This window comes from Molothrus aeneus, chromosome 4 (genome assembly GCF_037042795.1).
Source record: "Molothrus aeneus isolate 106 chromosome 4, BPBGC_Maene_1.0, whole genome shotgun sequence".
Taxonomy (NCBI): Eukaryota; Metazoa; Chordata; class Aves; order Passeriformes; family Icteridae; genus Molothrus; species Molothrus aeneus.
In genome coordinates, this window is record NC_089649.1 from 41,685,841 (window position 1) to 41,700,585 (window position 14,745).

A 14,745-nucleotide genomic window follows, 5' to 3' on the forward strand; every position below is an offset into this window, starting at 1 on the left:
AAATACATATTTTAAGTACATCCAAACCAGTACTGATAGATCTTTAGATCAGCAAACTGGAAGCACTCAAAAACTCTAGAATTCTGGGATTTGGAGTAACCCATGTATACAGTTTTTCTACTTATCACTATGATGACAGCAGCATTTGTCTAAGATGTCTCAGAGCAAGAACTGTCACCTAATTTCCCTGCAAGCACAAAAAAAAATGTAAACTGTGGGACCACATTCAAGTTATTTTGCATGTATAATCTTTTCTAAATATGCACAACACTGGTAGAAAAAGCAAGTAAATTATTCTCTTGGCAAAATGGGATAAGACTGGCAAAGAGCCTAAGGCTGATAGTACTTGGTTTGTGTTTAATTTTTACATTAAAGATGCTCTAAAAAAATACATAAACAAGTTTGAGATTGATGTGGCTTTAGGTTTTTAACAGCCCAGAGCCTCTCCCTTTGTTGACAGTATTTCTGCTGAAGAATTAAGGAAGTTGTAGGGAGGAGCAAAGTACAAAGTGGGCCCTCAGTTTCTTATGGCAAAATCTGAAAGGGCTGGACAGGTTGAGTGATTTGGATAGATGCCCTTTTCTTGGTAAAGCCAGTAGAAAATTGGCAAGAGGTTAGCTCACACACCTAGGTTATAAAACCTAACAGTAACTCCAGTTCAGGATCACTGCTGTACCTAACAATGAATGCTATTATGTTTTTGCATTTACTTCCCAAGGTAGATGAATAGACAATACCTTCATTATGGACGTGAAGCACTCTGCAATTGTTTGCAGTCTTTACCACATGAATCAGAATTTGTTGTGTAATGTATAAAGCAAACATTCTTGTGTGAGGCTTACCCATCATCCTGCCATGCTGCATGATAACAATGTTGGAATTGAGTGAAGCTGGTGGAGGGTAAGCTGAAGAAGGGGAAAAAGGCCTTTGAAAGTGACTCACTGGGCTGGCAGCAGTGCCAGAATTCCCATTCACTGTGATCTGAGCCTAAGAGAGACAAAACAATATCCCATTAAACTACACACAAAGCTCTCCAACTGCAATCCCAAAGAAAGAGTGATGCAAGACTGTCATCCACGCAACAATTCCCAGTTGTCAGGTACACAGCCTAATCGCATCTGCATTCACTGAAACACAAAGCTTATCACAAAGGGAGCAGAGTGTGGCCCTTATATACCTTGTACCTCCCCTCTTCCCTCCTTGTGTGTGCTGGCTGTGACGCATGCTGTTTTGGGAAGGTGACAGAGATCATGGTCAAGGCAATGAAGATGGCACAAACAAGGTTTGCAGATGTCTGACAGCAATATAAAATGAAGATGGCAGTAAAAGCTCCCAACACTGTGTGACAAAGGCTGTCTGCCACAGATTCCTCACACCAAGAGACATATTCCCTTAGTGCACATACTCAAGCATTATGGATATTAATGGGAACTTCTGTGCAGACTGAAGGGAAAAGTCTCATTAAGACTAGCTGAGAAGAGTGAAAAAAAATTCTTTAAAAAATGGAACTCAGCTGGAGTGACTGTGGCATGCTGATATGTAATCTATCACAATAAAAATAAATAGCACCAATTAAAAACCCAACAACCCACAATCACAAAATGACAGAACAAAATCAAAATCAAAAGTGGGAGAGCTAAGCAAACTGGAAAAAGCAGAAAGCACGTAAAGCCATTTAGGCTTTAGTCACTAGAGGCACTTCACAAGAGGAAACTATCTGCCCCCAGGTTTAGAATCCCTGCACTGGAGCTGCATCACTTTTACAGGGAGTATTGAAAGAATCAAAACTGAGATGCTGAGAAAGCATTGAATGAAGTAAGAGGGTAGTGAATATTTCAGCAGAAAAGCAAGCAAAGCTCTCTGCAACATCTCCTTTAATGCAGAACTGTTCTTTAAATCTGAATTAGAAGAACTACAAAATTGGCTCAATTTTATATAACAAATGAACTATAACATGCTGCAGATGTAAACAAGAGACTACCTGAAGCAGCAAAGCATAAATAAAAACACATTAAAATGCATATTATTTTTACAAATAAAAACTAAAATATTCATGACCTTCTGTATGCATTTATATTCCAGAGATTACTGAATTGATTTGAAATTTTTAACATCTTGGCCTCCCATAGCTAAGGGAGAAAAAACATTTCTGGGTCCTATGCAGACATTATGTGAACTCCTAGATGCATTCAGGGGTTTGTCACTTTAAGGATGTCTGTTTTCAGAAATGAGCTGAACAGTTTCTGTTGTGGTGATGTCTCCATTGAAAGTTTTGTGTGTAAATGTTTCCTCTCTTAATAAACTCCAGAACCAAAAGTAGGCTGGCTTTTCTTCCATGACCCTCTCCTGCAAAAAAACCCAGCTTTGGAGATGGAAGAATAGAAAAGCTACAGAACTCAAAGACAGCATTTCAATGAAGGCATGTTTTCAGATAAGTTTTCAAACTGAGGCCAGCTATCTCTCCTCTGCTTCAGGGGTTCACCCATTCTCTTCTCCTACATATTATCTTTGGGAAAGCTTGTTTCTAGGGAAGGCAGGGTGCAACTATGTGCAGAGCCTTACACCTTCTTACTTATTTACTATGGCTTTTGCTTCTCTGAGCAGAACTGGTGTGAGTTCTTTGCAGACTCCTATGAATTTTTGTAATAAAAGACTGAGATATTCCAGAGAAGGACTTTACCAAATAGCTCAGTTAGACAGCAAGGCATTTACACTAAGTAGTACAGAATATCATGAAAACAGGACCCATACATGTAGTGGAAGGACATCAGTCATAAATGTGTATGTGGCATGTTCATGACATTTCTGGGTTTGCTTCTGAAGGTCTTAGATAAGATCTCAGCTTAATTATAATTTTTTAGTTTCTAATGATTTTCTCCTTGAGGAAAATGTCTGTGAAGGTGGCTATTTCATTTGTTCATCTGCTGCATCTTGCACCGTTTACAAGGTTAGCTAGAGAAGACAGTTCAACAAAATTTCAAAGGCCTTTTCTTCCCTTGGAATAATTTGGTAGTTACTGACATTTCAATCTGAGAATGTGACACTTTAGGTCCAGGTGACAGAGTTTATTCCCAGATTTTACAAGGAAGTAAAATCCTTCAAGATGTTTTGCATTTCATGGATGCATTTTTAGCCATCCGGACTTTCTGTACAGAGAGTGGAAGATGATGACTTTTCTATACTGCAGAGTTGGGTTTTGCCAGCAGTTTAATTTCTGTGGGGTTCTTAGGACTACTTGGTGATTTTTGCTCTTGGGTGAGTGTTTTTTCATTTGGCTTTGTCCATTAACAGTGAACAAACATTATGCTCATCACTGCCATGTGTAAAAGAGAAAGTGATGGTCAGACCTGACCATTACATAGCCTTCTACTGGGAGACTAACCCAAAAAGAGACAGAAGGACCAACTGCTCACTTTAGCTTGCAAAAAATGATACTCAAAGAAAACAAATACAATTAGCTGACAATTTTAGAAGTAGGCTACAAGAAAATGTAAACATTCCATGCTTCCCATAGCTAGTAAATGGTCATGTGGTGACTCTGTCTGACCAGTCTATACGTTTTATGGTATCTTTGGCTACAATTACTGTGTTTTATGCAGATTCATAGTAATGATTCTTAAGAAACCCCAGTGTTTTCAGAGCTGTGTTACAGAAGTTAAGAATTAAAGTTTTTACATGACTGCTATTAGTATTTTTTAGCAGCATCCAGAGCAATGACAACCAATCATTGGCTTTCCAGGTGACTATGTGCAAGGTTGGACTCAAAATGCTTTTTATAAATTATACACAAAGCTTAAAAAAATATATATACTGTTTGTTCTTTTCAGGCTTGAAAATTACTGTATGCTGAAGTATTTATACAAAGTTTGAACACTGCTGTGACCCAGTAAAACTTTGGATTCAGAACATCTCTCTGTTTTGCAATTCAGCAATGAATTGCTCAATTTAAATGAAGGCTTTGTTCTGACTCATTTTAATCATGTGGATAATCTCAAAAGAAATCAAAAGTGATCTGGGTTTGACCCAGATTCCATACCTTCTTTCTCCCCACATATGAGTATACTAAGGTACAGAAAACTGAATTATCTATAAAGTGTCTAACTGCATACTGGTTTTTCCCTTGACTTAACCAAGAGAAAAGTAACAGTACACTTGAATAGTTCAAGATTATTTATGCAGTTCAGTCCTATAAGAAACTGTATTTAGGAAAGGAAAAGGTTAATTAGAGGAGAGAAAACCAGTTTTGTGCAGTCATCATGGCTGGGGAAAAAACTGCAATAAATACTGTGAACATTTACTATGAATTTACAAATAACATTATTGAAGTCTGCATCTCAGTGTAAGTCAAAAATGGTGGTAGTCCAGACTCCAAAAACCTGTAAACCGATAACAATATTTTAAACAAATTTCTTCAAACTCCATGGAATGCTTGCTTTTAATACTTTGGAACAAGTATTTCTTGAATTGATTTTTTTTTAAGCAAAGCATTTGATACACCTTAGCTGACCACACACAACTGTGCAGCAATCATTTCGTACTCCCAAACCTGCTATGCCAATGATTTTTTTTTTTTAACAACTGTTACAAAACACTGTCAGACTGTGACCATGGAAAATTACTACCAAAATACTTGTCTGTGTAATGGGATAACAGACAAGGTCGAACACTGTTCCCCTCTGACAACCTGTTTGAACAAAATGGAGGAGGAAAAAAGGAAGCATAATTACATGAGAGGTGGCAGCAGTGTTGGTTAAGGTGGTGCCATCTGACACAGCAGACATCTGGCTCAGGGTTGGGGAAGGTGTTTCAGAGCAGTCAGTGGTATCATAGCTACAAGTCTGCAGCTCATCTAGGATGGCAGTGGAGCACTCGCTCAGCGTGCGCGAGGAGCACTCGCTCATGGCAGAGTCTGTGCTCACAGAGGCTGCTTCGCTCCTGTTCCTGGGGGCAGCACTGGCAGCAGCCAGGAACGGGCATTTGTATGGACACTGGGACAGGGCTGGGCTCTGATCAAAGAGGGAAGGCAAAAAATCATCAAGCGTTGGCAAGGAATATGGTACTGGGTGGGTGCCACTGTCTGGTGAGAAAGAGGCTCTGTTAACTGGTACCACAGGAGAAGGAAGAGGCAGTGGAGAAGCTTCTGTTGCTGTTTGTCTGTGTGTCTGTGAAGCATTTACCTCCATCACAGGGGCAGTTACTTTCTGGTTTCCAAGCTGAGATTTGAGGGAAAAAAAATAAGAAAAGAAACAGATTACTTAATGAATAAAGAACTTTTCCCTTTGCCTCTTGCTGGGTATAAGGAGATTACAGAAGTGTAAGGTTTTCAGCCACCCAAGGAAGTTCACATTTACAAAGATTAGGAAATAAATCAACCATGCTCTATATTAGAGTAGGACAACATGAAAGAAATGAATGCATAAAATACTAGTGGAAGCAATGCCAGAAACCATAGTGTGCTGAGGATGAATATTCATAATGTACTGCAATATTAATGATCTCCATTGTGCATTGAAGGGGTCACACTATTTTATTCTTCACATATATATGAGGCTAGAGAATGTCATGTCCATGTAGTTTTCAAAGTAAAAATGTATCTGCAAGTCTGATCTCGGTAAATGTGACACGTATTTTGTCAAGGATAGGCATGATTTTGAAATTAACTGTAATATAAAGATGAGCAGGACTGCCAGATATACAGGAACACACTTAATGACTATTCATATGATCTGCAAGTAATAGCTGGTAGAATTTTTTGCCTCTTGTGACTGAATACAACTTCTCCACTGCCTCTCTAATGAAAATATTTGGATGATCTTAGAATTTCCAAGCACCCTGGAAGCACCCTGTCACAACCTACTCTATGAAGTGTATGCATAGAAGTCTTTTCAACATTAGAAGACATAAGGATTGTTAGGGTAACTGGTATAAATCTGGGGAACAAAGACTGGGAACACAAGAACAGGACATACTGAAACAAAACATGCCAGTTTGGATTCAGCACAGTTCCTTAAAAGTAGAAGGGATCAATCTCATGAGAGTGCTTCTGAAAACTGCCACACAATGTGTGAGCTTTATGTTCTGTCATTTCAAATCAGTCACAGGCCACTCAGTTTAAACTAGCCCTGCAACTGGCTTTTTGCATCTGCAACTTCTTTTTGAACTAAAGCATGTTGGCATCTAGTATTTGTTAAACAGCTACACAAATCCTTCTATACTGCCTGTTAAACCACAAGCTTTCCATTAATTCCTAAGTATTCAAAATGCTGCCTACTTCAGCACTAAGGGTTTCACTGTTGATAGGGCTGAGGACATCTGGAAAAGCTACTGGGAAAGATTGTTTGGGATTTTAAATTTATGTAAAACAGAGGACAGTAAGACACTATATGTAGTAAATACCACTATAAAAAGAAACATTCAGTCATCCATATCACCTTGTTATCAGTAATATGGATATTTCCTATGCTTAGACTAGGCAGATGTCTTTAATCATTCAAAAAATGTTTCAAGCCATCAGATTAAAATGCCATTTTGGCATTTTAATCCAAAATCTGAAAATATCTTCTAAAGCCCTTGTGGAAGACTTGGAACACAACCCAGATTATGCTACTTACAAGAGGTCACTGGGGTTCCAGTTGCATAATTCTTGTTGAGATCAACTAGAATTTACACAAATAACCTTACTGAGGTCAATGGGACCATCCCTATAAATAAGAGTTACAGAAAATAATCTTAAGTATGTGAACAGATATTTATTACTATCAATTGTTCCAATTGATTAAAAATAAATCTTTGGCATCATTGGATCTCTAGGGTACACAACAACAGGCAAAAGCTGCTGTTAAAATCTGCAGTCAAAACAGTGAAGAAACTTAGTCAAACAGCTTAAAATCCAAATCTTATTCACAGCAATGTTTCAAATCTACAATTGAACACCCCCCAACTTAATCTTTTCATAGAGGAGATCTGAACAGATTACCTCTTAATTAAAATAATCAATAACTGAGTGTATGACTGTAAAAGGACACAGTATTTTCATAGAGAACTAATTTGCCAATGGAAACTTCAAAAGAACAATGGACTACTATTAAAAATGATGTCATGAAAAATTAGGATGATTATACAGCATAATATATTTAAGATGTTAGCATTTACACACACATATAAGAAACTGCAATTTCACCTCACAGGTACATAAGGGGAGACAGAATCATCATTCATGATGATTTTCAACATCTATGTCATCAGATGATCATATCAAGATCTCCAGCAAAAGACAAGAACCAGATCATGCTGTAATTATGAGGCAGAGCCAAAAAGAAGCTCTGAAGTTCTTGAGACCACTTATCCTCTCAGCATCCCCAGAAGAAAAGTTACATATGACTGAGCCAAAATGTGTAAATTAATCTCTATTTGTTAAAATAGCAGGAAATCTTGGGGAGTTGAGAAATCTAGTAAACCTTCTGGCTCTGAACTGAGGAGATTTCTTGCATGCTTGAGAAAAGAAGGGATAGACAACACAAGGACAGATATTCAGGGTGCATCCAGAGAGCTAATGAAACTGAGATTTTAAAGAATTTAATTTGTTGTGATTGGCAAATAATAGCTGATTATTTGAGCCAAATTCTTAAAAAGAATATAAAGTTGTTATTCTTACAATGCAGACAGAAGGAATGCAGCAATTCTAAGAGCTGATTCCCAACATAAAGCTTCTTGGCTTTATAGAGTAGAACTTCTATTCTGCCTGGCTCTAGAATACTGTCATATATATAATCATCTCTGTGGGAAAGAGTGGCTGAAATTGTGATTTAAAACAGCCTTGTTTTTGAAAACTGATTTAAATCACTTAAAAAGACATGGAATGTTGGTAATCTCAAACACATACAACTGGTTACTACTGATCCATACTTTTCACTGTGCATGCAATCTCAGCATGAATCATATTTTCATAGCAATCTCTATGAATCATATTTTCTTATATTTTTCAGTGTGAAAAATATGAAAAAGACAAGGCTGAAGGCATTTCAGAAAACTTTTAACACTGGCTCCATTCAGCATGCTTCAGATTAGATTTGTTATTGATATAGCAGCACAAATGCTAGCAGAAGTCAGGCAGATTAAATGCCCAACAAATACTTAATCAATTAAAATGATGAAAAACCAGCTAGACTGTGGCTGTCTTGGGTTGTGGAGCAACACTTGAGAGACAGATAAATGTCATCAGTCTTGATGTGAATTGAAGGTCTGAAGAGCAGCCTTTGCTGCAGACATCTGCTGGTCCTTTGAAATGCTTCCTTTCCATCAAATAGTAAAATATCAGGCCTGAAGAACACAGCTGGTATCCAATTCATATAAAGTAAACAGGTGACCCTAGTATGGGTCTCAAAATCAGTCATCTCTTGTTTTAATGCAAGATATGTGGGGAGTGATGTGAGATTAATGACACCAGAGTCCTGGCCTTGCTTCAACAGTCAAGACACAGATAAGGAGACTCAGAGATAAGTGAATAAATTCATTGTGTTAATACATAGCAGAGTTTAGTAATCAACAATCAAATTACACCCATACATTTGCATAAATGGGTAAAAATACCTCTATTTTTAATTATTAAAAGCTGATTTCAAAATGTCCAAACTAATGCTGCAAATTATATTCCAATGCCCATTTTTCTACCTAGCCCTCTTATTCTAAACTCAGTATAAGGAGGTATAGTTCAGCCCTTGTCTAAAGCAATACTAGTAATGCAGAACTTAAAATGAAAAATACATGCCAAATTTTCTTTACTTCACATCTGTCCCCAGAATGCTGAAACCAGTTTTCTCTTTGTTCCATATCACTCTACATATTGCCAATACCTAAAACTCAGAAATGTACTAGATGAATTGATTTAGATTTTTTTTTTTTAATTCTGTGTTTATTTTCATTGATGCACATTTCTACAGCTATAAGGCTGTCAAAAGAAATACTTTCATAAACATCTGATATAGATGTTTTACGCCTCCAGGACATCAGGATTAAACCAAGTTGTTCAATTCATCTGGTGAATTCAAATAACAAAAATAATGCTTTGCAACCTCAGTTTCAGAGAGTAATATCTAGAACACCAGGACACTTAGGAACCCAGGAACAAAGTAATTAAAAAAAAAAAAAAAAGAGGTGATTATTTCTGAAGATGCAGTTCAGAATTCTTCATCAGTTTATAACTTCTTCTTATAAGAAACTTGGACAATAAAATTTACCTCTACTGGTTTCATACTAGGAAATGCCAATTTCTCTGTTGAGATGGATACAGTCATTGCTCCTGTATCTGCAGTGTGGTACAAAGAAGCAGCATCTCTTGGAACTGTAATAATGTAACAATATTGAGTAACCTGAATGCTTCTATTTTCATATATACTTTTAAGGGGTTTAACCTTTCTCTGAGTAGGAGTGTTTACAAAATGTCACTCAGTGAGTCATAGCACACTTCTGCTTGCTCCTAAAGTTTCAACAGATAAGCACTGAAATTCAGTGCAAATGGGAGCACAAACAGCAAGATACATTAACCTGGACCACACAAGCTCCCTCTGGGCTGTATCTTTCCATACTTTGTGACAAAATACAGTTGTACATGTTGGCTATACACAGATAACCCACATGCACAGTGTTTCTTCTTTACTATCTCTTAAGAAGAGATAATTACCTGATCTTACCTCATTCTCCTTCACATACATAAACCCAGATGCAGAGGGAGAGTTGCACCTTTCTAAGTCTATTTGGTTTTTGAGAGTTACTCTGGCAACTTTAAACACTGCTGACAGGCCTAATCTACAGTCTGAGAGCATCCTCTGAGGACAGAGCTTGACATACAACTTATAAGCTGCAGGTAAAAAAGTATTTTAACTCCTACACAAAGTCCTGTAGAGCTTGCAGATCTAAAATAATTTAAAAAATGAAAATACTATCCTGCATGAAAGTTAATTTTCTATGTGAGAGAAATTGTGACCTTTGCAAATACTATGATATATAGCACTAAAGGGATCTTAATATTTGGCATTAGCTAGAACAGTTTCAAGGTTTTAAACTGAGACCTGAGTCAGAAAATAAATATTTTTTAAACATATAGCTGCAGCCTTTATTTCTAATCTTAGTTCATGGCATCTTCATTTTGGGAACTCACCTGATGCACATTTTTACACAATCTCACATGCTGATTTGTACTCTAGTTGTTGGTATGTATTTTAGCAAGGAGCTACAAAAACCCACTGGCTCCACCACTCAATTGTGATGCCAAATACGCCCCCCTTCCTTAGAATTTATTTCAAAATTTAACATCACAGAAAATGTCAGCTGCATTTTGCAGATAAGAGATCCATAAAGGGATACAGCTTGAAAAGATGGCTACATGACTTAATGATCTCTGTGATCAAGTGAAATTTTTCTCCTTTTATTCAGAGCAACCCAGTCACCAAATTTCTGATAGTGCTTCCCACATCCTGAAATCAAGGAGAAAGCAGAAAACTAAGTGCAGAATTGCCAAATAAGTCACAGATACTTTTCTGATTTTACAGCTTGAAGTGAAACTAAACAAGATTCTAAATTAATGTGATTCTAAATTAATGCAAAATGTGTTTTGACTTTTAAAATTTTAAAATAGCAGCTAGAAGATGAATTATTTTTAGTTTTTTTGATTCAACTTTGAGTATTATTCTTAATCATAAAAAGGTATGTCCCCTAATCTTTATTAGCTATCATACTTTCTGTTTGAGAGATTTATCTGCCCATATATAATGCATAATATTCTAACAGGCTGAGCTACTATTTTTAAGTGAAAAGATAACAGATGCAAAAGTTGAATTGGCCACACCTACACCTGTTCTGCTGTTTGACAGTATCCTTTGATACCCATATTTAAAAGACTTGCAATATCTTCATATCTACCCTATCTACCAGAAAAAGCTGTGGCTCAGCTTTCCTTGCTGTTCCTGACATGGATTCTTTACTGTGGCTCTTGCTTGAACTGACTTGTCTTACCTGACAAAAATCACTGAGAAGCAGACTGGTTCTTCTAAAGGGTAAAGCAACTTGTTTTTTCTCAAAATGTTCTAAATTTTTTGCAGTCTAAAAGAAGGATTTAAGATGACAGATTTGTGTCTAGTCTTGAGGAGGAAAAATGTGGTTATTGCTTCTGTGCTCCTATTTTTTAATGGAGAGAATTCAAAAGGAGCATTGCAGACTGTTGCCATATAATTTAACAGAGCTCTGTTCTGATTAAAAATTTTGCTTGGCATTTGAAGAGGGAGACAGACATATCACAACTTTAAAACTACCCTGTTTTTAATGCAGATACTTATGTCTTCCAGAGTAGAAACCTGGTTAAATGTGATGCTCTGAAAGAACCTCAGTCTGGAAAAGCAAAGGTGTTACTACTATTGACAATAGGGCTGTAAATGGACTTTTTAATTTACAAGATAGTGCTGTATTTACTTCAGAGTAGCCTCAATGATTCCAGCAGAACTAGATGAACACAAATATGCCATGATGGGATTTTCCCTCAGCCAAAGCTTTGAGGCAGACATGCCTAGACCTACAGCAATCTGTACATCCATTTCAAACACAGATAAGCTGTTATATTGGTAGATGTACTAAAATAATTATCTTTTTAAATAGAAAAACCCTAATGTGGCTACATAAAGCAGAGTAGAAATTAAAAAGCCTATTCAGAGCTCTTCTTTTGCCTAGTATGTATTCACTGCTGCTTTCTTGTGCCCAGGCTTATTTTATTTGACTCGGGCAGTTTCTGAATGGTGACAAACCCTGCTCAGCCTCCTCTGGTCCTACACTGTGTGTCTGATACTCCAATTCCTCCTAGGTGAGATCAGCATAGTTAAAGAATTTTCATTTCAGTAGGTGTAAGGTATAGGGGAAACAGATGGACCTAGAAGTTCAGTGCCCCGTGATGTTTCATATGGAGGTTGTTGACAAAGAATTTACAGACCCATTTTCTTTAAAAAGCTCTTTTGCACAGGACACATAGGAGATGCCAGTGCCCAGCCTTGCAGAAAGCACTGACTCACAAAATTTACTTTTTGTGGCCCTAGAAAACTGACACAGCTGCATTTAAGATCCCCCCAACCCAAACCAACCCAATCCAACCCAACCTTACTTGATCCTTCCAGCATCTAAGGCAGCATAACCCTCTAATGCAATCCTCTCTAGGAAGAGCCACTTGAGCAGATGCATCACCTACAGTACACTAATTTCCTATGTTGCATTTGCACTCTGTAAAGTGCTCACAGATGAATAAAGAAGTCTGCCTTCCATCTCAGCTAAGTTTTTTTTTTTCAATAACCTTCCAAAACCTTCAGTTTTTGTTCATTTCTGTTTTTGTCCACATGACAGGTAGTTTTACCCAGAAAACACAAGATCTAACTTTGGTAATGTAAGTATAACTAAACAGATGGTTATTAAGTGATTCATGAAGATCTAAAATAAAAGATGGAAAAATTAAATATACCACATGGCATTCTGCAGCCTGTGAAGAAGGAAGAACTGTAGACTTTTGTCCCAAGTCCTTTGAAGACATCTTTGAAGTGTCTGGAGAAATACTAGGTGGATGATCTTGGATTTCAGGCTCTGCTTTATTGTCAGGGGTGGGAACTATCTGAACGGAAAGAGATGCTGTGTGTATCTCAGGCGTGGGGTTACAGGCAGGTGAGACAGGCCTCTGTGAAAACCCTGGCTCTTCAACAGGCTTGAGCTGTTGCTGTGAATGACAAGGAATGCTACTTGCTGGGTCACGTGTCCGGGTTAATTTCAGGGTAGATATCTTACGTTTTTGAGACTGCTGCCTCTGGCCTTGATGGAGAGTGGTGCTAATGCCAGCTACTGTGCCTGCGTCTGCACTGGAGACTGAGGGCAGGGGTTTAATGATTTTCTGTGCATAGGACACACTTGTGTTAGATATTTGAGAAGACATTGTCTCCTGCACAAATGTCTCACTAGTGTAATAGGCAGTATCTGAGAGGAGGTGTTTAGCTGGGCCAGCAGTTCCTGCCTGGAGATTAATTTCGTTCTCGGGATTAGTTACTCTTGCTTTCCGAAAGCTTTCTTTTCTAGGAGGTGGCAGAGGTGCCTTATTTGCCAAAAGCATCCACACAGAGCAAAATAACATTGAAGAAGAAACAGAAAGAAAGTAAATGTTAGTAGGAGATATAGTTCAGTTTTACTTTTATATTTAAACAAAGGAACTAGCAAATTAAAGGGCTTCATGTCAACATTGCTGAAGTCAATGAACAACTAAATTGGTCAGGTTCCCACCACCATTTCCTGTGCAACTTCTGTTTAAAAAGCCACATGTTCCGTTTACTCAGACCAAAGTGGGATCAGAAAGGATCAGAAGGAAGCCCACAGTCATTCATTTTCTTTTAAAAAAACAATTCTTACACTGAAAAAGAATTATTGCTGTGAAAGCATTCAGGTATGTAAGTACTCCATGATCTTAGATAGCAAGCAATTATTCACAGGTAACACACATGTATAAAACACAGAGCCTCTTAATCTTTTGAATTAAAATAGTACCAGAGAGAGTATTAAAATTGGTATGTTGATTTTTTTTTTTTACAATAAAGATGTTCCTAAGTGTGGAGGTGTTTTTTTGTTAATGTTGTGTGGTTTTTTGCTTGTGTTTTTTTTTTTTTGTTTCTGTTTTTAGTATGCTCTAATTACATTGTTCTGCAAAACAGGCAGAAGTGTTTTCTACCATATAATTAATACATCTTAATCCTCAGATATTTTGATGACCGGTGGATTTTTCCAAGTGTAAACTGTTAATAAATACTCTTTGAAGTTTGGGAACACTCCTAGAAAGCTTTTACTTGTGTATGACCTAGTTTTATTTAGCAGTCTTGCTCACTGAAAGCAAATTCTGGTAATTAACCTGGGGGCACACAGCCTGTGTGGGGTATGCTTTATCTATGCAGCAAACCAGCCTTTAGTGACCCACATGAGCAGGTGATTCACACTGTCTGCAAGACATCAGGCAATGTTTCATAGAGGTATCCCATCCATATGTGCTAACCCCCCAGCAGTGGTGTAGCATTAAATGTGGTGTGTCCAGTTTTACCTGAGTTGGTGATTTTTTATCCTGTAGGTTTGGCCGCACGCTCCTGAAGCCTTTTGCTGAAAGAGATGAGCTGCTAGCATCTCCATTCAGTGTCTCTCTGCTGCCATCATTGTAAGATCGCCAAGCTTTTGCAAACAGAAAAGAATGAAACCATTTTTTGGGTGTGATTAGTACATCTGCACTGCTCTCAACATAGCAACCCACCTACTAAACAAACTGCACAACTGACAGTGATGCTGTTTTACCATGGAAGTTATAAGAACATGGCTAAAGCTGCCACTCTACAAAATATTAATCTTTAAAAGTTCAGAAAATTCAAGCATTGACAACAGTTCTGGTATTGGGCAGGTAGACATCTTCCCACAATTTTCATACAGACTGTGGATTTTTAACCTTGAGAGGCCTTTTGAGGTGCTGGTGCTTCAGCCCCTGTATAAATCAGGCTCAAGTTTCTTCACTTTCAGATTACATTCTTGAACTTCATGGCTGTGTTAGATTTTGAAAAACATCTCAACTCATGTAAGGTTAGCTGGTCATGGCAGTTTCAAAAATTTCACCACAGTACCCTAGTTGTTCCAATAGTGTTCCAATCTTATTGCAAAATCTAAATTACACCTCTATTTTCCTGCCAACCATGTTTTTTT

The 14,745-nt window shown here is 37.5% G+C and overlaps 1 protein-coding gene across 15 annotated transcripts in view; it reads right to left on the reverse strand.

Moving 5' to 3' along the window:
• The window catches only part of SORBS2 (sorbin and SH3 domain containing 2), a 144,163-nt gene that overhangs the window by 54,514 nt on the left and 74,904 nt on the right, over positions 1 to 14,745 (reverse strand). For 10 of the 15 annotated variants that reach the window (XM_066548356.1, XM_066548347.1, XM_066548344.1 and 7 more), the window contains 2 exons: positions 14,102 to 14,226; positions 843 to 987 (listed from right to left, as the gene is read on the reverse strand). In XM_066548356.1, coding sequence (XP_066404453.1) covers positions 843 to 987; positions 14,102 to 14,226 — 270 coding nt within the window. Of the gene's footprint in view, positions 1 to 842; positions 988 to 4,727; positions 5,214 to 12,493; positions 13,112 to 14,101; positions 14,227 to 14,745 lie in introns of those variants that run through there. The other 5 variants (XM_066548338.1, XM_066548339.1, XM_066548341.1 and 2 more) reach the window with 3 other exon arrangements.